General features: G+C 44.6%; 1 protein-coding gene and 1 pseudogene across 4 annotated transcripts in view; one reads left to right on the top strand and one right to left on the bottom strand.

Moving 5' to 3' along the window:
- PECAM1 (platelet and endothelial cell adhesion molecule 1) overlaps positions 1 to 23,525 on the bottom strand; it is a 64,802-nt gene that overhangs the window by 19,797 nt on the left and 21,480 nt on the right. For all 4 annotated transcript variants that reach the window (XM_019637779.1, XM_019637776.1, XM_019637778.1 and 1 more), the window contains exons 4-13: positions 22,435 to 22,740; positions 19,228 to 19,503; positions 14,628 to 14,876; positions 13,034 to 13,309; positions 8,896 to 9,183; positions 7,986 to 8,093; positions 5,837 to 5,864; positions 5,057 to 5,133; positions 2,965 to 3,018; positions 1,514 to 1,576 (exon numbers count right to left, since the gene is read on the bottom strand). In XM_019637779.1, the coding sequence (XP_019493324.1) occupies positions 1,514 to 1,576; positions 2,965 to 3,018; positions 5,057 to 5,133; positions 5,837 to 5,864; positions 7,986 to 8,093; positions 8,896 to 9,183; positions 13,034 to 13,309; positions 14,628 to 14,876; positions 19,228 to 19,503; positions 22,435 to 22,740 (1,725 nt within the window). The remainder of the gene's footprint in view (positions 1 to 1,513; positions 1,577 to 2,964; positions 3,019 to 5,056; positions 5,134 to 5,836; positions 5,865 to 7,985; positions 8,094 to 8,895; positions 9,184 to 13,033; positions 13,310 to 14,627; positions 14,877 to 19,227; positions 19,504 to 22,434; positions 22,741 to 23,525) is intronic.
- LOC109380318 (elongation factor 1-beta pseudogene) lies at positions 11,915 to 13,021 on the top strand (annotated as a pseudogene).

Consider the following 23,525-nt stretch of genomic DNA (forward strand, 5'->3'; position numbering starts at 1 on the left):
GCGGATTACTTTACAATGAAATAAAGGGCACTTCAGGCCTGCTATGGACCCCACCCCTCCCAGGTCCAGTCCAGACTTAGAAGTGCAATGCCCTGTGCAGTGTGCAGATTGGGCCGCAGCAACACTAAGGACCATTCTTACTGCAGACCATAGCAATGGCGGCCCAATTGTGCAGCTCACAGCCGAGGGGCTGTATAGGACAGCACCACCTGGGTGGTTCTCTGCCCACACCAGCTGACATGGTACCTGAACCTAAGCAAGTGAAGAAGGAAGGGACCCAAAACTCCTCCCAGATCGTGGAGCAAGAGGTGACAATACAGGGCCATCACCACATGGTTCTGGCTGATGCTCCCCAGGGTTGGACTGGAAAACAGCCCTACGCCGGCCTGGCTGAGTGAACACAGCCTGGCTTTAGCCTCAGCAGGAAGGGGGATGCATGGCAATAGCCCTTAGAGTGTCCCAGCAGCTGAGATTGGTGTTCTAGTGTTTGCTGTGGACTGGCCCACTCTGAGCCAGGCTCCCCAGCACAGATCCCAAGCTGGGGACCTCCAGGCCAGCACCTGAGAGGACCATGCACATAAAAACAAAACCTGAAGGGCCAGCCAAGTGGCTGAGTTGGTTAAGAGGGCGAGCTCTGAGCAACAGGGTTGCCAGTTCAATTCCCACATGGGCCGATGAGCTGTGCCTGAACTGAGCTGCCAATAGGTGGTAGGATGGCTCAGCTGGTTGCCGGTTGGACTCCTGTAAGGGATGGTCGGTTATGACTACCCGCAACTAAGATTGAACACAGCACCTTGAGCTGAGCGGCCACGAGCTGCCAACGGGCGGCCAGGTGGCGACTGGACTTGGAGCTGAGCTAGCTGCGCCCTCCACAACTAAGATTGAAGGACAACGACTAGGCTCTTCCCCTTCCCCAATTCCCCAACACGTTCCCCTTCCCCAATTCCCCAGTAAAATCTAAAACAAACAAACAAAAAACCAAAAACCAAAAAACAAAACCTGAAGCTAAAAGCCAGCACCACCATTTACACCAAAAGGGATTCTGTGCTTTCAAAAGCCTTCTCCCAAGTGTCCCTTTATATAGCAAAACCCTCACTATCTTCCAACATGCATTTCATTTATACAAGCTCAGTCTGCCAGCAATTTTTAAGGAAGATGCTGGGTTTGGGCAAAGAGCGTAGCTCTGGGAGGAGGCTTGCATACCCAGGAGTGAGGCTGACCTCAAAAAGTCTCTCAGTAAACACATTTCTTAGCACTTAGTAATTGCTCAATAAAAGGCATCCGTTAGTAGTATGGTAACTAATAGTTAACGGAATTTTACAGCTTAAAGCCTGGACAGCAGTGATTGCTCCTGCCTGGGGCATGTCCAACAGGTCTCTCTGCTAACCACCTTCCTTCTGAGCGACCGAGGGTGACTAGACTTTTGTTCCTGGGTCACAGCCCACCCCACCCCGCATGTCTATACCCAAGGAGAGAGCAAAGCATGAGGAGCCACTTGAGTGATGGCGTTTACCTTCATGAGGCTCACATGAGGTCACTTCCACTTCTGTGTACTCCACGTCCAAGGTCAGAGGCTCTGTTCAAAAGAACCATAGCACCCTGTGGTTAAACAGAATCTCCTTGGGCGCAGGGTGTTGGGGGGGAGGGGGTGTGTGCTCATACCACATTAGAGATTCCCATTCAAACGATTAAAGCATTCCATGTATTTTCAGGGGGGAGCCAGCACAGGTGTAACTCCATTCTAAGTGGGCAAGAGACCTTAGTCTGGGGAAAGCTGTAATGATTCTATACTCCCCATGGTGTGGAAGGACCCTCCTACCAGGGTCCCTCTTATTTCTGCAGTGGGAGGATTGGTAAAATCTCAGTCGATACAGAAAACAGCCAGTATCAGCCCCAGCAGTTAACTCTAGAAACCTCAATGGCCACAGGCAGAGAAAGCGATCTCCAAGATGGAATCTCAGGAAATGGGGAATGGGGTCCCCAGACTAAAAAATGCTCTGAGATTGTGACGTGTACACATAGAAAAACAAGTTAATGAAAGTGGTCAGGATGCTGCAGTGAAATCTAGTAAATTAGTTTGTCTCCAACTCAATGTAACATTATTGTTTGATTTTTGAAGCCCCCAGAGAACCAGGGTTTCTTATCGGCAATTTAAACTGATTCTGCAGTCAAGGTGTTTACAGAATCCACACAGCGCTTCAGAGCTTTAGTTCCCATGATAGCAGCCCCAAGGCGAAAGGGATTTTGAAAAATTATTTAGCCCAATCCTTCTGTGCGTTAAGCAGAAGCAAGCCATCTATTTGTTAACGGTCTTAAAAATTAGCGGCACTGCTATTTTATCTTAAAGTGTCCTTTATTTTTACTGAGTACTTAGTACATGCAAAATACTATTTGTAAGTTACATATATAATATAAAGATGTACGTTTAAAATATAAATAATAATTTAATAAATAACAGTGTATACCCATTACTTTTTTAAGAAACAGGAATTTTCATTACTTCTGAAGTGCCCTATCTGCTTCTCCCCACCCCAGACCCTTAACACTTTTTTTCGGGCTTTAGTGAGACATAATTGACATAAAATGTATGTAAGTTCCAGGTGCACAACTTGATGCTTTGCAGTGATGCTATTTAAAAAAACAACACCTCCTCCTCTACTGTCCAAGAGAAAGGAGATCCTCCTACCTTATTCAGTAGCCAATTCTGATTTAGGAAGTTCCTTTTGGGGTATAACCCAGTTCTTTCCTACTGGAATTTAGATTATTTGGATTACTTTACTATTAGGACACTAGAGAGCATCTCTGGAGACAGCAACCAGCCATCTCTATTTTACTATCAGCCAGTGACTGGGTCATTAAGAGAGATGGGGAGCTAGCCACAGGTCTTAACAGTTTTAGTTCTTTCCCTAGGGGTCTTTTGTAATGGAAAGGTTTCTAATTTAAAAACCTAAATGAGATAATTACCTTTATTTTCATTCATTGGTTTCATCGCATGGTTTCCAATGTCTTCATTGTAACCTAGTTGAAAAATAACAATTTGGATGGGTGACAATGGAAATTCTAGTTTTCTGTGTATTTAAAATATATATATATTCAGTGCCACTAACAAAGGAAGTCGTCATGTGGTTGGCAACCAGCACAGCAGTGTATCTGGGTTCGGGATCCCTTCCTGGTCCTCTGGGGCCCCATCCGACCCACTGTGCCGTCTTTCTAACGCCAGTGAGATGTCACCATCGCACAGGAGAAACACATCTCCTTATGAATTGTTCAAGATTCCGGATTGTTCCCTTTGAGCAAGTTCACTAAAAATTAAATGTAATCGTAGAAGGGATGGCCCTGTAACCCCAACACGAAGGACACAGTGAACTAATCCTCTCCAACTGGAGAACCAGAGCCATGAGAACATGGTTTAAAGAAATTGCAGTGCCTCCAGGGTTCCCTCAGTGAGCAAAAATTTTTAACCCTTTTTTTTATCCAGTTGTCCTTTACTAAAAAGAATTCTTATAAATGTTCTAAGTACTATTCCTGAAGAACACATGGTTTCCATTCTGTATTTGAACTAATTACTATTGTGATTATTAAAATACGTCTATAAACTGAAATAACCCATGGAGAGAATATAAGAATTGGACTGTATTTCTTGCATTTTGGAAATTTGGGGTGGGAGGAATCCTATTTTAATATCTCTATATCAGCATTTAATTTAACGTATCTCTGTATTCCTGTATAAATAACACAAATAACCAAAAAAAACCCCACCTAATACCACAAAAAGGTATTACTTTTTGGCTAAATAGTCACTGAATTTGCCTGAATGTAGTTCCTTAAATGATATATTTGTTCTTTTCTCTTTATTGGCACATCACTTATGTTACTGCAATACAAATGTTTTATTTCACTTTTTAAAGGAGTATGATTCAGTACTATAAGAATTGCTCAATTTTCAAAACATACCTCTCAAGTATGCCTTGTAAAAGGCATATCCTAACATATTCTTATTTTGTGGGCACTGTTACAGAATTAGAAAAGAACATGGGCATTCCATTCCCAACCCTGCTGATAAAGAAAGAAAACTGCCCCAAATCTGGCCTAGGACAAACTTTTTGAGTGATGTAATTCTAGCCTCTCTGAGCAATTTTCTCCTAGACCAGGGGTCGGCAAACTTTTGGGACGGAAGAGCCGCCAGGGGTCAGCAAACTGTGGCTCGCAAGCCGCAGGCTCTGAAGTATTTAAAATTGAAAATAAAAATAAAACAATCATGGTTTCATTTATAAAACTTTTAAGGGATATTATTCACATAATGGTGATTATGTAAAAATATGTTTATGGCTCTTGAATAATTTTTAAATTGTGAGGGACAGGATTGGCTCTTCCAAGGGTCAGCAAACTTTTGAGACAGAGTGTAACCAAAGAGCCACAATAGCTTGCGAGCCACAGTTTGCCGACCCTTGTCCAAGACCTACTGGGATTAAGGACTCCTGGAATTTACTGCCCACCCTACTGAACTGACTCTCAAGCCTTGCGATAAGGCTCATAACCAGGTGTTCCCAAGTTGTTCCATTAAAAAAATGCCTCTACTAACAGAGAAATATTTAAATTGGTTTCCTGTTGTGGCAAGGTTGAAATTAAACTGTCTTGCGCTTGTAATAAATAATTCCATCTGAGAGGCTATTTCTCAATGACTTAATTTGGTATCTGGTCTCTCTCTTACATATGGAGAAAGATTACATCTGGGCAATGGTTCAAAGTCTTTGAAGATAACCCAGGATGGGTATCTGCATCATTATAATTATTGTCTGCCTTTCATTCCCCGGGGATGTTTAGACGCTGGTGAAATTAGAGTAACATGCTCTGCCTCTCTTCTTAAGTTTTTGTTTTGCTTACCAGCTCACCATCCAATAGCTGATGAGATGAAGTGCCCCTGCTTGAAGGCGGGGCTTCCCTACCAACTTTAACCCCACCACCTATGGATTCTGTTTCTAAAAGGGTAGCAAGTAATGGAATGGGTAGCAAGTTGGGAAAACCTCTTAGCAACTACAGGAAACCATGACTATACCATAAGGTCTGTTGGCTTCGGTACTGGAATCTGACAACATCTTCTCATTGTTGGAGGTCAGAAGTGGTACGGCCGGCCTTAAAATGAAATTTGAAAAAAAAAATCTATATAACTATTTTTTGGCTCTGACTTCAAACCAACAAAATAGTCAAGGGGAGATCATGAGAAAACTAGGTAGAGATTTCTGAAGTGAAGAAAAACTTTACTCTCTCATTTGGAAAACTAGCATTTTTTTTTCTTTCAGTTCTAAGATTATTTGACAAACACCTTTTGTGTCAGGGCCAAAGGGCACGAGAACAACAGGAGTCCTTTCTCGGTGAACCCCAACTCCCTGAATTCCTTATTCTGTGCTACACAGCTATCATTCTCATGCTTTTAGATTTTGGATTTCAAGAACAGTAAAAATAGTACAACCATTTTTTAAGGCCAACTCTATCTTGCTAAAGTAAGTAAATTTTTAAAATTCAATCTACTACCATTATAATTTCGTAAGGAAAAGGGGATTTCACAGGTAACAGTATAGGAAGGACATGACCTCAGAAGAAAGCCATTTCGTCCCATGAAGGACAGTTGACAATCTTCCACTGAGACAAATACACACACACACACACACACACACACACACACACACACACACACACAAAACCCTACATCACTCACACCCTTATTACAGAGTTTTCCAAGAACCACTGAAAACTTCCTAATGACAAAAATCCCCCTACAGACAAGTCTATCCATGTCCACAGAACAGCTTCCTCTCTTCCAAGGACACACACTGACCTGGACATCTCCACTGGCATCTGCTTGGCTTTAAAAGAGAAAGAGAAAAAAAAATCAGTAAAAAGCACCCATGTTCATAACAGATAGGAACACTCATTTCAATATTTGACTATCTTGAAGACTGACTGCCCATAAAAAGAGAAAAGAAAGCCAAATATATTTCTTCTTTAAGAAAAAAGAAAGAGGGGGCCGGCCGAGTGGCGCGATGGTTAAGAACTGGCTTGGGATGCCAGAGGGCTCTGGTTCAGATCCCACATATGAGGGACAGTGACACTGCCCTCTGCAGCTAAGATGCTGAACAAAAGCTCAACCTGGAGCTGGGCTGCCGTGAGTTGCCCCTGTGGCAGTGGGTTGCCATGGGCTACCGTATGTAGCCAGCAGCCAGTGTGAGCAGCCAGCAGCCGCAGTGAGCAGCCATCCAGAAGCCGGCGACTGATCTGCCTCACCCGGGAAGAGCACAATGATGGTGCCAACTTGNGGCGACTGATCTGCCTCACCCGGGAAGAGCACAATGATGGTGCCAACTTGGGCCAGTGAAGCAACGTCCTCCACAACTAGACTGAAGAACAAAAAAACGACAGCAACTTGTCTGTTCCCCTTTCCCCAGTTCCCCAGCACTGTTCCCATCCCCCCAATTCCCCAATAAAAATCTTTAAAAAAAGAAAAAAGAAAAAAGAAAGAGGGCCGGCCAAGTGGCGTGTTGGTTAAGAGCTGGCTTGGGAGCACAAGCTCTGAGCAGCAGGGCCCCAGTTCGGATCCCACATGGGCCAGTGATACTGCACCCTTTACAGCTAAGATGGTGAACAACAGCTCGACTTGGAGCTGGGCTGCCGTGAGTCGCCGGCGACGCCGTAGGCTGCAGACCCTGATGCAGTGGGCTGCCATAAGCTACCATGAGTGGCTGGCAGCCAGCGTGAGCGGCCGGCAGCTGGTGTGAGCTGCCAAGAGCCACCGTGAGTGGCCGCCCAGTGGCCAGCGAGCGACTGCCTCACCCGGGAAGAGCGCAATGATAATACAAACATGGGCCAGTGAAGCAACGTCCTCCACAACTAGACTGAAGAACAAAAGGACAGCAACTTGTCTGTTCCCCTTTCCCGATTCCCCAATGCTATTCCCCTCCCCCAATTCCCCAATAAAATCTTTTAAAAAAAAAGAAAGAAAGAAAAATAAGCCAAACAAATAGAATAGGTCTGCTCTAGGTCTTATAACTGAGAGATTTCACATCATTTCCGCCAGAAACATGACATTTTGTTGCTTTAGCCAGGAGTGATTTTCCTTAGGGGAATGTGATAGAGATGAAGGTAACTGTACAGGACCCAGGTTAGCCAGATAAAACAGCAACCATCTCTTTGACCCAACCATTCCAAAAAGTAAATGGGTCCCTGTGCTTGGAATTCCAAGCTGGCCTGAGACCACGTCTGTCCTCTAACCATGTCTGTTCTGCCATGACCCGATCCCCTTAGGAAGGGGCCTGACTTCTTAGAGGGGTTGCAGCTTTCCTGTTCTAGAGAAAGCTCAGGATCCCTCCTTATCTCATTTGCCCCCACCATCCCATGCAGCAGCACCACAGGCACCAGCCTTATCCCACAAAAATCTTTGCAGGATTTACTTGAGTCCAGGCTAGCTGATTCTCATCATTCCTGAGTGCCAGTGGGTGATTATGGTTTCCTTTCCATGTGTGGCTAACCTCAAGCACAGGGTAGAAATCATAGCACGACAGGCAGATTAATTGGGAGGCATTTGGTGTACGTGTGTGTAGGGGGCGGGGGTTGTCTCCATAACACTCACACCCTACTCAACCAACTGCAGTATTTAGCGTGGCCAAATCCACAGAAATGGCTTCTTCTGACCATACGTAGAAGGAACTTTCCCCTGAAATGATCTTTTCCAAGTTGCCCTACTAGGAAACCAATCACTTTCATTTTTGCCTAGATAAATCCAGGGGCAATAAAAGCACCACATGCAACAAAGCCAAGATCTTCGGTTATCAAGGCGACATCCCAAGGAGAAAAAACAACTGTCATCAGTTACATCTCCTCGGTTCCCACTGGGGCAGAGCATAGCCCCCATGAAACTGAAGCCCTTCACATCCATGGCCAGTTTCCTGGAGAAGGCAACCTGTCAGGATGGGATGAAAGAACGTGCTCACCCTTGACTTTCTTCAAAAAATAGCATCTGGTCCCAAGTCCCAAGATGGCAATTATCACGCCAATGACGACCACTGCAATAAGTCCTTTCTTCCATGGGGCAAGAAAGACTGGAAAGGAGAAAAATTAAAATAGATAGGTTTTGTTTCTCTGCCAGCAAGAAACAATATCAGCTTTAAGCAACAAATAAGACTGATTTTCGGTTCTTGTAACCGCATGTCACACTGAGCATCTACCTCTGAGGGACTGTGTGTTCACAGCGGGTGCAGAAATAGTAGTTTTTGTGTTGTTGTTTTTTTAATTTTATTGGGGAACAGCCATGGTCATTGGTTACACATGGCTTTCATGCTACAATGGCATAGTTGACTCTTTTAAGGAGGGCGCAGCTCACAGTGGCCTATGCGGGGATCGAACTACCAACCTTGGTGCTATCAGCACCACACTCTAACCAACTGAGCTAACCAGTCACCCCTGGAAATGGTAGTTCTTGCTACAGAGCCAGCTGTGGTCTTAAAGGACCATAGGACTGAAGTAGATTCCTTTCTAGGTCTGTTTGGTCCTCATTTTTTTCTAGGAAACCACCTTGTACCCACATATGTGGGCTTCTCTAACCATGTCTGTTCTGCTTGATCCAATCCCCATGAATAACAGGCATCCCCAAGGGTGCCCATTTGACTAAGAAGGGCCATCTGGTATCACGCCTCCAAAAATATAACCTTATAATAACCAATTCCTCTTTTGCATTTAATTTGAGTGCTTGTAAACCAAAAAGGTCACTTGTAACCAAAAAGGTTAGAGGACATTGGCCTCTTAACCCTCAGTAAGAAGTGCTAACCTCCCACCCAGTTCCTCTTACAAGTGGTGAGCTTTCTGGCCTCAACACTACGTCTCCCTGTTGAGACCCTGACTCACCTGTGACTGTCAATGTGCTGCTTCGGGGGACATTTTTGGCAGAGGTGGCTCTGTTGGAGGCCGTGCAGTAATACTGCCCCTCATGCTCCTTGCTAGCTTGCGACTTGAGCCAAATGACCTGGGTTTCATTCGAGATGTATTGGTAGAAGGGCTTGACCTCCTTTCCTTTGTAAAACTTGTAGGTAATTGGACCGGACGCTTTGTTCACAGAGCATAGAAGCACAATGTCTTTCCCAGACTCCACCATCTTATTCTGCAGGATAGAGAGTTTCACGTCCTCCACTGGGGCTGAAAAGAAGGAAAAGGGTTAGCGCTGAGTCAAGAAAAGGGGAAGCAAAGGCACATGACACAGTTACTGCTCATGGCTGGTCTCCTCTCGTGCTATGACTCAGGCTTGGATTTTGACCTCCATTCAGCCACCCCTCTTTCCCCCACATTCTTTAGTTCCACCTCTGAATAGCCCAGCAGGGCAGCAATGGATGCCTCCTGTCCTCACATGTTGATTAAACACAGGATATTAGGGACACCTCCCTTCACTTATCACCTAAGTATTTCTGACCACTTGGCTTGACTATATCATTAACGTTATGTGTTCTGTTGGGGTCTAGTGTGTGTGAGTCTGTGAGTGAGCCTGTGTGTGTGTATGTGTGTGTGTGTGTGTGTGTGTGTGTGTTCCTCCTTCTGCTTACAAAGATGCATGGTACTTCCAGATCTTACAAACAAATAACCTTGACTCATGACCTTCCTGTTTTTCTCCTTTTTCCTTTTTGAGTGGTCTAAACCTATTGTTTTCACATTCTCATTTCCCACTTGCTTGTTAGCCCTCAGATCTGACTTCCATCCCTCTGCTTCTGAAACTGTACTCTATCTCTGCTTTTGAAGAAACTCCAAAGGTCACCTAACCCCTGCAAACTCATCCCTGAGTCCCCAGCAGATTAAATTCAGTCCAGCCAATCTCCCCATCCTTGGCTTCCCTACAGCTCCCAACTGCCACTCAGCCCTTCCTTTTGAACTCAGCTTCCTCTGGGCTTCTGTGACGCCTCCCAACCCAGACTGTCTTACCTCTTCACCTGCCACTCCCTCTTTATTCACCGTGTTTTCACCCCATTGCCTCTTATAGATGGACTTTCTGCAAATATCAGTCCTCAGTTTTTCATCTCCATTTTCCTCTTTGGTGATTTCACCTATGTCACAGCTTCTCTTTGTGCATTTAACACACAAACACACAGCATTTAAAGCCTAAATACATAGCTCTAGTCCAGATTATGCCCCTGAATTCTAAGTCTGGGTTTTTACCCAGGCATTTCCCCTTGGGTGCCCTGCCAGCCTCTCATTGCCAGCAGATCCAAGCAGAACTTCGCTTCCTCCTATATCCCCTTTTCCTGGGTCCACATTCAACCAACACTTTGATCCTAAATTGTCTTTCCATGTAGACCTTCCTATGAGCGTGAGAATGGACTGGCTGCAGACTGCCATCTGAGTTATGAATCACCCTCGTGAGTGCAGTGGTGGCCAGACCATGGAGCTGCTGGTCCGATGAAAGGGGGCACCAGGCCTGCGATGGGATGGTGGAGGTCAACCACAAGGGCAGACTCTTGGAGGGTGCAGCCTCACTTGACAGCCTGCCTCCTTATGAAGCGCAAGGGGATAGTGGCAAGCCGGGGTCAGGAGCCAGACTGCCTGGCCTCAATTCCCAGCCCTACTGCCCACCAGCTGTCTGTCTTATCCCTTAGGTGCCTCATCACAAAACAAGGATAATATTACTATAGGCATTACATGGCTACTGTAAATATTAATGGGAATAATTTACTAAAATGCTTCCCACAGGGGTGGATGCATGGTCAGGGCTCAGTAAATGTTAGCCACTAATATGGACCCCATTTAAACCAACAGTTTCACATGGGCTTCTACATTAGCTTCTTATGGGAGCAAGAGGTCTGAAGTCACCACTACCTGGCACAGACACCAGGTTAATCATCCCAAGGCCCCATTCTCATCACGTCCTCCTCGTCTCTTCTGGCTCTTCAGGGCACAGAGAACAAATTCCCAGCTCGTAAGATTCGTATTTGATGCCCTTCACAGTTGGGGTCGGTCACTTTTCCAGTTTATATCCAATGATTCTCCATTCCCAACCTTTGTTTCCAGCCAGCTGATTTACTCACAGTTTTTTGTTTGTTTTTTTGAGCTACTCTGTGGAGATCTTGCTCGTGTTGTTGACTGGGTTGGCAGGCCACCTCGAGCTGTCTCTGCCCACCCATTATCAAGCCCTGGCTCCTAATCCAGCTCTTCCTACTCAAGCTAGATGATATCTTTCATGCCCTAAATTCCTATCATTGTCACTGTGAGGATATTTCATGTGACAATAATGTGTTGCCTACCAACATTTTTCTATGTTTGTTTGCACTGTTATTCAATATATCACATATTTTCCCACTCTTAGGAGATCCTGTGTTTCTTGCTATATCACTGAAAACAAAGACTATGTCTTTTTTTTTTTTTTGGCATGCCCTATAGCATAAGGTGCTCAACATATATTGATGTTAATTTGAAAAGTACAGCTAGTCTTACTTTATATTAGTAGTAGCAGGAGTCTCTATCCAACTCAAGATGTCCGCATGGCACATGCAGATAAGAAGTTATTAAACAAGAAGAAAGAAGAGGAAGAGGAGGAGGCCTTGTAAGCTTTTTATAACAGGATGCAGAATATCTCAGAGATGCAAGCCATGACACCCCTAAGACCTTCTGAGAGGCACAGATAGAGGCTCAAGGAAAAACACAAACTGCAGGACAATAGTGTATTTCTCTTGCATGTAAGAGTCCCAGGTGAATGTTAAGCAAGCCCCAGGGGACTCCAGCCTGCAGCTCTGATTGCTGTGGCTTCCGCCCATGACATTTTGCCCCGCCAAGGGCCAATTCTAGAGAAGAGCTCCGGTTCTTTTTTTATCATCTTGGCGCTCGGTGCTGACTGCCTGTGCCAGTTTTCCTCGGCTGTCGCCCAGCTCCGGGATTAGCCGACGCCATGGGTTTTGGAGACCTGTAAAGCCCCGCTGGCTTCCAGGAGCTCAGGGACTACCTGGTGGACAAGAGCTACATCGAGAGGTATGTGCCATCACAAGCAGATGTGGCGATATCTGAAGCAGTCTCTGGTCCCACCACCTGCCGAATTACTCATGCCCTACCTTGGGGTCATCACAGCAAGTCTTACAAAAAGGACAAGGCCAGTCTGCCAGGAGTGAAGAAAGCTTTGGGCAAGTATGGCCCTGCTAACATGGAAGACACCACAGGAAGTGGAGCTGCAGGTAGGAAAGAACATGATGACATTGATCTCTTTGGATCTGAGGAGGAGGAGGAAAGGAAGAAACCAAGAAGCTACGAGAAGAGCACTTTGCACAGTCTGAGTCAAAGAAAGCCAAAAAACATGCACTTGTTGCCAAGTCTTCCATCTTATTAGATGTGAAACTTTGGGATGATGAGGGAGACATGGCAAAATTCACGGAGTGCGTCACGAGCATTCAAGCAGAAGGCTTGGTCTGGGGCTCTTCTGAACTAGTTCCAGTGGAGTATGAAATATGAAGACTTCAAATACAGTGTGTAGTAGAAGATGATAAAGTTAAACAGATATGCTGAAGGGGCTGATCACTACTTCTGAGGACTACGTACTCTCCATGGACGTTGTTTACAGCATTCTTGCTGTAAACATAATGCTGCTTTCAACAAGATCTAAAAATCCATCATGGGTCATTACACTTAAATAAAAGCTTGAAATCCCCCCAAAAGGCAGAGGGGGCCTCAGGTCTATGGGTTTCAGGGATGACTGTCAGTTCATCTAAAAAGGTGCAAATGCTAAGAGAGCCCAAAAGCACGTGAGAGCTTCCGGAAGTCGAGACACTCCACTCATATTTTAGCACTGCACTTGAAAGGTTCTGAAAAGACAGGACACACCGATAGCCCCCAGATATTTTCTGGCCCCATTTACCTGGGCCTTGGTCCTGCTCTGTCACCTGTCATGTTTGTGGACTTCGCACAAGTACCACCCACTTCCCTTGTCCGCACAATCCCTGGGCAACCCCAAACCTTTAAAAATGTGAACTAACAGCCCCAGTCCCACATGATTTCTCCTCATAGCACAGCGACCTACCTATCACCTTGACCATCAGAAGTTCGCTCTTCATTTCATCATCTGAATGGCAATTATTCACAATGCACTGGTATTCTACATCTTCTGTTGGATTATCTTTGAATACTGCGGGCTCATTGGAGCCCACTGTAAGAGTCCCCAAAACGTTGCTTGCTTTTAAAAGGCGATAAGAAATAGGCGAGGTTCCGTTTATGGATTGGCAATTGACTTTTATGGTCTGTCCTTTTATCACCTCGGACCTGACTTCGTAAACAATCCTGGGCTTGGAGAGCATTTCTAGAGGGAGAGAAACAATTTGAAACAAAACATCCAGCCCAAGGAGTTCTTTCTTCCAAATCTGGGCTTTGTGTTCTCTGCCATTACCGTCATTTTAAATGCCTGCCTGCCTTATCTACCTTTACAGGACTTCTTTAAGATTGACAGGTAATGTGTGTGTGTGTGTGTGTGTGTGTGTGTGTGTGTGTGTGTGTGTGTTGAGAAGGGAGAGGGAGAGAGAATGCTGTAAACAAAAAAAGATGACACAAACTCAAGGAAAACATTACATCCCCCTAAATACATATTTATATTTTCATATAGCTCACATGCACATACACATACATCTCTGTGGGTTTTTGTATTGAGAAGACACGAGCATAAAAAAACAAAACAAAACAAAAGTACCCAAACAGAATATATTTGAAAACAAATTCTCAGTGTCTCCGCCTCTCCTGATATGAAATTGCATGCCTCTGGAACAAGAATTCCACTAGGTCATTATTTAGAAGTCAGCTTATTTATAAAGCTTATACAATAAAAAGGCCTCCTCCCAAGAAGAACAAAAAGAATTAACATGTATGACCCACATTTGTCTCTTGCATGATTTCTTTTTGAATTAGGTGACTAGAGAGTTGACAATAGTCTAAAATCCTGGTTCAGTTGAGACTGAAATCTTGGCTGGATAGGCCACAGCCACAGATTACACTGAAAGACCATGACTGAATAATAACAGTGACAGGGACAGCTTGACCAGGGTTCCACATTCATTTAGAACCCCTCTATTCACAGTGTGGTCCAGAGCCCAGCAGCGCCAGCATCCCCACGGCCCTAATTAGAGATGCGGAATCTGGCCTCATCCCGACCTGCAGTCTAACGGGGTTTTGCACGCACATTCAAGTCTGAGAAGCGAGGCTCTAGGTGGTCTCAACGCCTACATTCTGTCCAGAAATCCTAGCCCTTCTGGTCAGCCAGGATATGGACTAAACACTGGAGCTTCCATTAAAATTTAACATTGACTACGCAGTGTTTCCCCTATGACCTTTTGGGTGGGTGCCTGCTCCAGCAGCCAAAATCGTGCCAATTCAGAGGCCACATCACCAGTGTGCAGCCACAATAAAGCCATGAACTTGATTTTTGCCAACAACATTATCTTCACATTGCCTCTCTCCTGTACTAGCAGATATACCCACTTGCTTCTGTCTGGTCTGTCGATTTTATTCCTCTTTCTTTCCCTCAAGTTCTTACCCTGCCTTCAGGCTGGAGGGGGTTGCTGCTGGTGATAAACTCCCTTTCTCCCCTTCAATGTCAAGGCTCTCTGAGCCAGTGAGGACGTACTCACCACATACAGTTATCTGGACCGTGTTGCTTTGCTTGACCACCTTGCCGATGTATGCGACGCAGGTGTATGTCCCACTGTCCCGCTCTGAGACTTTCTTGGTGAAATTTTGAGACTGCGACACAGTCATGTTTTCCTTCTGAATGGTGAAGTTGGCTGCAGGCGCTCCTGGGATGGAGCACCACAACCTCAGCCTTTCATCCTGGTCCAGACGTGTGGCAGAAGATTCCAGCTTTGGCTTGGAAAATAGCTCTGAGAAAGCAGTGAGTGGGAATGGGGTTATTTCTGGGCATCACTCCCAAAGCCTCTTTACAGTCCTTTAGCCCAGCTGCTTTGGGCAGAACCAACTCCCAACTACCTGTAAAAAGTTTTCTTTGGTTTCTCAAATACCTGATGATAATCACACAATTAGAGAGCAAAGGTGCATTCTTCGCCTGGGATTTCAATGGCAGAGTGGTCTCCCTTGTTAATCCAATTTATGTCACAGACATGGATATGAAAGGTTTTGCAACTTGTAATGCAGGCAAGTCATGATTCATGCATTCACCCATTTACTCATTCACTCACACATTTTAGTCCATGAGTATTTATTTCTGGCTATTTCTGTGCTGGGCACCTTGCTTGGTACTGGGGAGACAGCAGTGAAAAGGAAATGGTCCCTGACTTCAACGCACTTACGTCTGGTGGGTGATTCAGATGCAGTGTTTGCAGCAGAGCCCACAGAGGGGACACTGAACCAAGGCTTGGGGAATCAGAAAGGGACTCTTGGAGGAGGTCATCTAGGCAAAGAGAAAAAGGGTCGTAGGCAGAGGGAACAGCACACGGAAGATCTGGCAGGGGGTTGAAGGAGCTGAAAGCTCAGCTAGCCTGAGACATAGGGAATAGAAGGGGCCAAAGGAAGGCCTGCAGATCTTAAAGGAGCTTGGCAACCGCCTAAAGAAGTGTGGGTTGTACCCTTGGGGCAGTGGGAAGCATGGAGACAGGGGAAGGACATCAGAAGTGTGTTGTGGGGAGATGCCTGGGAGCAGAATGGATGGGGTTGGAGGGTCCCAGATTGGAAGCAGGAGGGGATGTGGTGCATGCTTGAAGCAGAGTGACAGCATGAGGTTGGGGACAGGTGGCAGCTGGCCATCATCCCTTCAGCACGCCCCATGGAAAAGAATGAAAATGACACCTGATACCGCCTGAGGTAAGCTACAACATTCTCTGCCACTTTAAGGAGTTCTTAGTACCCTAATTTAGGTTGGATGGCAACAGTAGTAAAGACTGAAGTTGACGTTTAAGAAGTTTTGTCATCTCATTTAAATAGTCCCTGAAGTACATCAATATTTCATAGTTATGGTATATGTTTTTATTTTCAGCTACAGGGAAATTACGAATTAACTACTTAACCAATGTGAAGACTTGAATCCTTCATGTAAGCCAATGTACCCTGACTTCATGGTTATGGTTCTTGATGCAGAGGGAAGGAGTCAGTAAACTCCTGAGATTATCTGCATGTTAAAAAATGGACTGAGGGCCAGCCAAGTGGCTCAGTTGGTTAAGAGGGTAGCTCTGAGCAACAGTGTCGCCAGTTCAATTCCCACATGGGCTAGTGAGCTGTGCCCGAGCTGAGCTGCCAATAGGTGGCAGGATGACTCAGCTGGTGAGAGCATGTGCTCCTAACAACAAGGTTTCTGGTTCGGCTCCCTCATTGGATGGTGGGCTACACCCATCCGCAACTAAGGTTGAACATGGCACCTTGAGCTGAGCGGCTGTGAGCTGCTGACAGGCGGCTGGATGGCAACTGGACTTGGAGCTGAGCTAGCTGCACCCTCCTCAACTAAGATTAAAGGACAACAACTTGGCTGTTCTCCTTCCCCAATTCCCCAATAAAATCTTAAAAACATATATGTAAACAAAAATGTAAAAAATAGAAACCATCTTGCTGAGATGGGTGCAAGATGGATTACAATTAGGAATGAAACATTAGGAAGCAATCTTCTTGTAAAGAAGATAACATAAACAGACTGGCAGGACCATTACATGGACTAGCAAAAGATCAGTCTTTTATTCACTCATCAAACAAATATTTATTGGGCTCCTACAAAGTGCCAGGTTTTGTGCTAAGTATCGACGATGTAAGATGAATCGAGCCACAGACCTGGTCCTTCAAGAGCTCACTCTAAGTGGTGGAGACAGACGCTAAATCTTCACGGTGACTGTTGATGTCAAGATAGGAGCAGAGTGCAATGGGAACCAAGGTGTGACTGTGGGACTCTGCCTGAGGGAGCCTGGAGGTAGATTTGGGGCTTGGTCTTTAAGGGCAAAGGAAGTTTTTCAGTGTCCAAGGGGAAAGGGTGTTCTAGGCTGAGTGAGGAGGGATGCTTGGAAGGGAGCAGGGTCAAGGTGAAGGATCAGGACCGTGTAGGAGTTCAATCCCATGAATTAGTGATGTCAAATAGGGGCCATTTGAGGAGGGCTTCTCCTGCAGTTGGCTGAAGGATGCATTGGACTAGAGATGCTCAGGGACACTCCTGTGAAGTATCCTGGTGTGAGGACCAGTGTTAGGGTGTGATGAATGAAATGAGAAACAGGGCAGAGCTGAGAGACCTGGCAGCACTGGGTCTGAAAAGATGGACAGTGGGGGAGGGAAGGAACCCTTTTTCTATCCAATATTAGCTGATGACTAATTCAATGATTTTTATGTTCGCAAAATTATTGTGAGCCTTCACTATTACTATGTAGAGCCATTTACAATGAGGCGTGATAGAGACAGGGGCATGGAAAACCCAATGCCTAAGTGGGCCTAGAGACGTTTCCAAAGGAGCTAACCTGGTCACACCAGGGCTGCCAGGCAAAAACATGGTGGTTAACCCCACATGGAAAGGACAGAGCTCAGGCTGAAGGCATGGGAAGGACAGGCTGAGCATAACACTTGGCTATCTTAGGCCAGGGCGACTGACCTACTGAATGACTTGTATACCCCACGTGACCCAGACTCTGGATGAGGGTGATCAGCTCTAATAGTCAGTATCTTATGGTCCAGTGATGTTTTACACTTTCCTAAAGTAGCCTGGACCGAGGGGTAAGGATGCTGCTCTAACTGGTGAAACCATCCATATGTTCGTTGCTTGGTCCCTGTTGCCCTCACAGCAGCACGCCCATCCCTGTGTTGTACTTGCTCATTGCATTGCATTCAAGTGGCCTATTTATGTCTGTGACTGCTTCAAGGGCAAAGCTTGACCTTAGGCAGCTCTCTATCCCCAATAAGTTGCCCAACATACAGAAGGTGCTCAATACATATTGAATACTCCAATGAGATAATAGATGCCTGATCAGTGAAAAACATCACGTGCCATCAAAATATTTGTCATATCAGTAATAAACTAAACTGCTGGCACACGCTGTAGACCAGCAGGAGCCAACACGTATGTCCATCAACCCGTTGGGTAGTTGGCAGCCTACCTATGATACGGGGCACTGTTGCTGTACTATAGTCTCAATGCCTAACACAAAGGAGGCTTTCGGTAAGTGAGTGAACAAATGAAAAAAATGAATGGACACCTTCCCTTGGGAACCAAGTAGTGCTGACTCTCTCTGCCCTCTGAAACACTGTCATCCTATATTCATTCATTCATTCATTCATTCATTCATTTAACAAATACGTATTGAATTCCTACTACGAGCCAGGCACTGCTATGGGTATTAATGATACAGCAGTGTATAAAATAGGTAATGTTCCTGCCCTAATCAGCTTCCATTCTAGTACCTGGATTCATACAATAAACAGGGAGAGGTAGAGTACATTTTGGGGGGGGGGGTAAGCTCTATCAAGAGAAGTGAAGCCATGTAAGAGGGGAAGGAATCCAAGGCAGCTGTTAAGTGCATGTGTTTGGGAGTCAAACAAGCCAGGGGTGACTCTTGCTCTGACACTTGGTAACCCTGTAACCAATGGGTGAGTTGCCCAACTTCTCAGCCTCAGTTTCCCCATCCATAAACCTGGAATCATGATACCTATCTCATAGCATTGTTATGAGCATGAAGTGAAAAGGTATGCAAACCAGCCATACAGTGTTCAGCAAAGGGAAACTGTTACTATTATGTTTGAGTTTGCTGATGCTTTCTCCCTCCCGACTCTGTCATAGGGCCTGTGTCTGGGATCCAGCCTTGCACTTGACACAGAGGAGAGATAAAGGAGATAAAAATAAGAGAAATACTAGCTAACTGAGTGCTTACCCAGTATGAGTCTCTTCATGGCAGTCATGTCACTTAGTCACTGTAACAGTCCTAATAGCTCACTCATCTCATAGAGTTGTGCCAAGCAGAAGCTCGGTGAGTCTCCCGAGGTCTCAGAAGTAGTGAGTGGCAAGGTTAGGATCTGATGCTGGAACCCACACCCTCAGCTACCACAGCTAATTGCTTACTCACTCTGTGGTGACTCTTCCCCATGAGCACTGTTCCGCCCCCCACCACCATCCCCTTTCCCCCCCGCCCCACACACACACACCCCAGTGCATTCATTCAGACAAGCAGAAGCAGAATTCTCATTGGCCATCCTGGATTCCAGCACAGTCACTTCTTGAGCCCAACACAAGCTGACACCCTCCAGCAGCAGCCCTACCTGTTATGTTGACCACGATGCTGCTGGCCTTGGATATCCGCTTCGTTTCCACTTTGCATGTATAGTTGCCATTGTGCTCTGCCATGGCCATCACGGAGTAGGTGGCCTCGTTGCTGTACTGGCTGTGCGCCACAATCACCTTGTCCTTCTGGATGATGATTTCTAGAAATGGCTGGACCATGGGCGTCACTTGAACGGTGCACCTGATGAGCAGCTCATCTCCTTCTGTGATCACTCCTTTGGGGCTGATGTGAAACTTGGGATTCGAGAAGGATTCTACAAGAAGAGGACAAGCAGGTTGGACTCAGGTTCAGACCTGGGGGAGGGGAAAAGGCACTTCCTCTCCTTTTCTGCTCTTTTTTTGTGGACAGCCACCATTTTTCCTTATTCATTACATAAATCTGACCTGTCCTCTCAAAAACCTTCACCTCGCCTGCTCTGATGCTCCCTCCGCTCTCGCTCATTCTTGCATCTTCAGCCTTCTTCTTAACTGCAATGCTCTTTCTTGAGCTTCCCAAGGCTAAAACATTTTCTGTAGATCTGATCCGCAGAATCTTCTTCAAAGGACCTCAGAAATAACCACAGGCTCTTCCCCGTGCTCGCCAAATTTTTTCCAGGTTCCTCTCACACTGTTTCATGGAACTCTGGCATTTCAGCACAAATAGTCCATAGCTTTCAAAAATGACAACGACGCAGGCTGTGCTGCTTCATGGAAATGAATATTTAAATAGCCATGTGCCAAAAAAGAAAAAAGGGATTTCTAGTCTGTTCTATTTCTTTCTTAAAAATGCCGGCCGTGACTGACTCAATTGATTTTGGGACTCATGCAGTTTGAAAAACACCGTTCTAATTAAATATGTGTCAGATACCAGGGAGTGGGGCCTTCAGTAGATGGTGAGGGAAGCAGAGCTAGGCCTCTGCTCCTGCCAAAAAAAAAATAGAAGAGCATAGCAAGTATACGCACAGATTTCAGCTGTGTAAAACACAGATGGGGACATGAAAAACGCCAAAAGTTAGTATAGAGTGATATAACATTTTCACATTCATTAGCCTTTTTTAAAAAACGATAGTCATTTAAATTTACAATAAAAAGCTATCATTTAAAAAAAATAGTCTGCTTTCCTAAGTCAAAGTCAGAACAGAGATGGCATCTTTTAGGACACTCAACAAGTGCCCTTTGGGGTAGCTTAATAATAACTGAATGGTTTTTTCTTATCCCCAAATTAACTCCACATGCATCAGAGAACTAAATACAAACAAAAAAAAATTAAACCACAGAAATAGTAAGAGAAAACATAGGTGCATTTTTTTTCTTTAATAATCTTGGAGTGTGGAGGAACTGTAAGCATGAATTGCAAAACTGAGATACTATAAGGAAAAAAAGATGGATACATGTGCTTAACTAAAGATTAAAAGCTTCTGCATGGGAAAAATCATAAAGAGGATGACAAACCGGGTAAAATATCTGCATAGTACCTGACAAAGAGCTAAATCCTTTAATTTATAAAGGGTTCAAACAAATTAGTAAGAAACAGTTGAAATGGGCAAAGTGTATATGATCAGGCAGTTTATGGGGGGAAAATGTAATAGACCAATAAACATAAAGATCATACTCAACCTCACTAAGAACCATAGAAATAGGAATCACAACAACAAGGATATATCATCGTGCTTCAATTAGATTGGCATAATAACAAAATGTTGGTAATACTCTGTGTTGGTAAGGTTGGTAAGCATCACTTCTTACCAACATTCAGCTATTTTGAGGAGCCCTTTGGCAATATCTATCAATATTGAAAATGCACAAAACATTTCCATCAACAATTTGCTAGGAATCAACCTCATTAATAATAATAATAATAATAATTGCAACAATACACAAGTTATAAGTACAAGTATGTCTGTTGCAAGATTGTTTGAATACCAAAAACTGTGACGATACCTAAATGTCCATCAATAGAAAATGAGGTAAATACATTATGGCACATCTCTATAATAGGATTCCAAGTCGCCACTAAAACGATGCAAACCTTTATTTCTTGATATGGACAAAAGTCCATAACATATTAAGAAAAAGTTATAAAACAGCATGTTTGACAAATCCCAGTTTTTGTTGAAACAAAGAAAACAAACAAAACTCTGTGTGTGCATGAACATCTAAGCAGAGTAAGTCTCGGAGTAGTAGTACTCTGATTGTTACTTTATACTTTATAGTGTACCACATTTTCTGCAAATTTAACCCACACCAGGTATTCTAATCAGAAAAATATTGCATATACATTATAGTTATATATATATATGTATTTATACTTATTTGTATATAAATATACATATATACATATATTATGTACATATATGTAGACATATAGACATACACAGTGGGCAGGGGTATTACATATACGTTATAGTTATATATGTATTTATACTCATATATGTACATATATACATATATTATGTAGATATATAGAGACATATATACATACACAATGGGCAGGGGTGAAGTAAGGTGCCAAAAGCCCTGTGATAAACTTGAGGGCTCTGACATTGAAAAGATATGAGGCTATCTGCATTAAAATGTGCCTTTGCCATGCGTCCCTGCTTCATAAGTCCTTCCCCGACACTCACCCAGGCTTCCCTCTGCTGTTGCCTTTCTCTCCCAAGAGCAATTCTCAGGTCACCTTATTTGTTTCCTATTTGTCCAACATCTTGGTGATCGGGGGTGGATAGAAGAGGGGAGCTACTCATCAAATGTGGGAGGCAAAGGCTGCAGACCTGGCCCTCCTTCCCTCCCAAGCCCCTCCGAACCCTACTTCTTGAGATCTGATCCACATTGGCTTAAGACTGGGATTTTCAAACTGCAGATCCCACGGTGCATCATTTCAGTGAGTTATGGCCAGAGTTAAAACAACACAACAACAACAAAACTGAACTAGAGTAGAATAGAAAATAGCAAAATGCTTCACATGTTAAGGTTAAGTATTGTTTGTAAAACTTTTGTTTGGGGAATTTATAAATGTGTGTGTGCGTGTGTTGTAACTGTGTCACAGTCAAAAAGTTTGAAAACTGTGGACTGAAAGTGATTAAGAACAGTCTTGAGAACAGCAGCCCAGCCAGAAGTCCCCAGACCCCTTCCAACCCTGGGCTCTTTCTTCCCACACCAAATCAGCAAGCCAGAACAAACGAAAAACAGAAAAGCAGGACTCTCACCCCTCACGGTGACCAGCTCACTCCTGGCTGTTTTAGAGGTCTCCAGGCGCATCCCAGATATGATGCTCGCTTGACACTGGAAAAAGATCACACGGTCCTGTTCCTGGACTGTGAATTCCAGCGTCACAAAATTCTCGTTCTGAGAAGTTTTTTCTCTCCTTTGCTTGGAATCTTTGACATCTAGTTCAAATTTTTCAATTATGAAACGTATTGGAGCCTTTTCCTCCGGGACAGAACAGTGGACCTGCACGACCCCGCCTTCTATCGCCTCCTTTTTGTCCAGCGTCACTTTGGGATCAGACACTCCTTTGGAGAAAGAGAAGGTCCATTAGTATCAATATGATCTAGTGGCACAAGCCTCCCTCAGTTGGGTCACTGTGATTGACCTATCTAAAGGTTCTTCTCTTTTATTCCCAGAACACCCAAAGCCACCTACCAGGTAATTATTGAGCAGGTACTTTGAAAAGTATAAAATATGTTTAAGATGTGGTTGGTGCTTTCAACATTTATAACACCATTGGGAAGACAAGTCTTCGCAACTGATACAGTTAAAAATGAAACAAAACAGCCAGTATACGTTAGGATTATGGTGATTGTTGTTATACTTTGTTGAATGCCAGCTACAAGCTAGGATTGACTTTACATCCATGACCCCGTGTAATTGTCATAATAAACCTCTTGGGTGGGCATGGAAGATAAAATTATGCCCATTTTACAGATGAAGAAGATGAAGGGCAGAGAGGTTCAAGGCTCATCTAAAAGCTCATGGCTACCAAGCCTCAGAGTTGAGACTCAACCCCTGACTGTCTGTCTGACTCCAAAACCGGAGGCTCGGGGGAGGCGTGGGAGAGGAGGGACGCAAGGACGCCCAGTTCTAAACGCAAAGCTGAAAATAACGATGCATCAGAGGGTGTTGCAGAGACAATGAATGATGGAGCAGTAAGGAAAGGGGGAGGCCCTCTTTGCCTGGGGGATCAGAGAAGATTCTAGACAGGAACTGGTCTGAGAGAAATCTTGGAGGAAGGGTGTTATTTGGACAGATGAGGTGGGATGGGGGCCAGGGACAGGCATTTCAGGGCGCACTTGTGCAC

The sequence above is a fragment of the Hipposideros armiger genome, unplaced genomic scaffold, assembly GCF_001890085.2.
Source record: "Hipposideros armiger isolate ML-2016 unplaced genomic scaffold, ASM189008v1 scaffold_34, whole genome shotgun sequence".
Classification (NCBI taxonomy): Eukaryota; Metazoa; Chordata; class Mammalia; order Chiroptera; family Hipposideridae; genus Hipposideros; species Hipposideros armiger.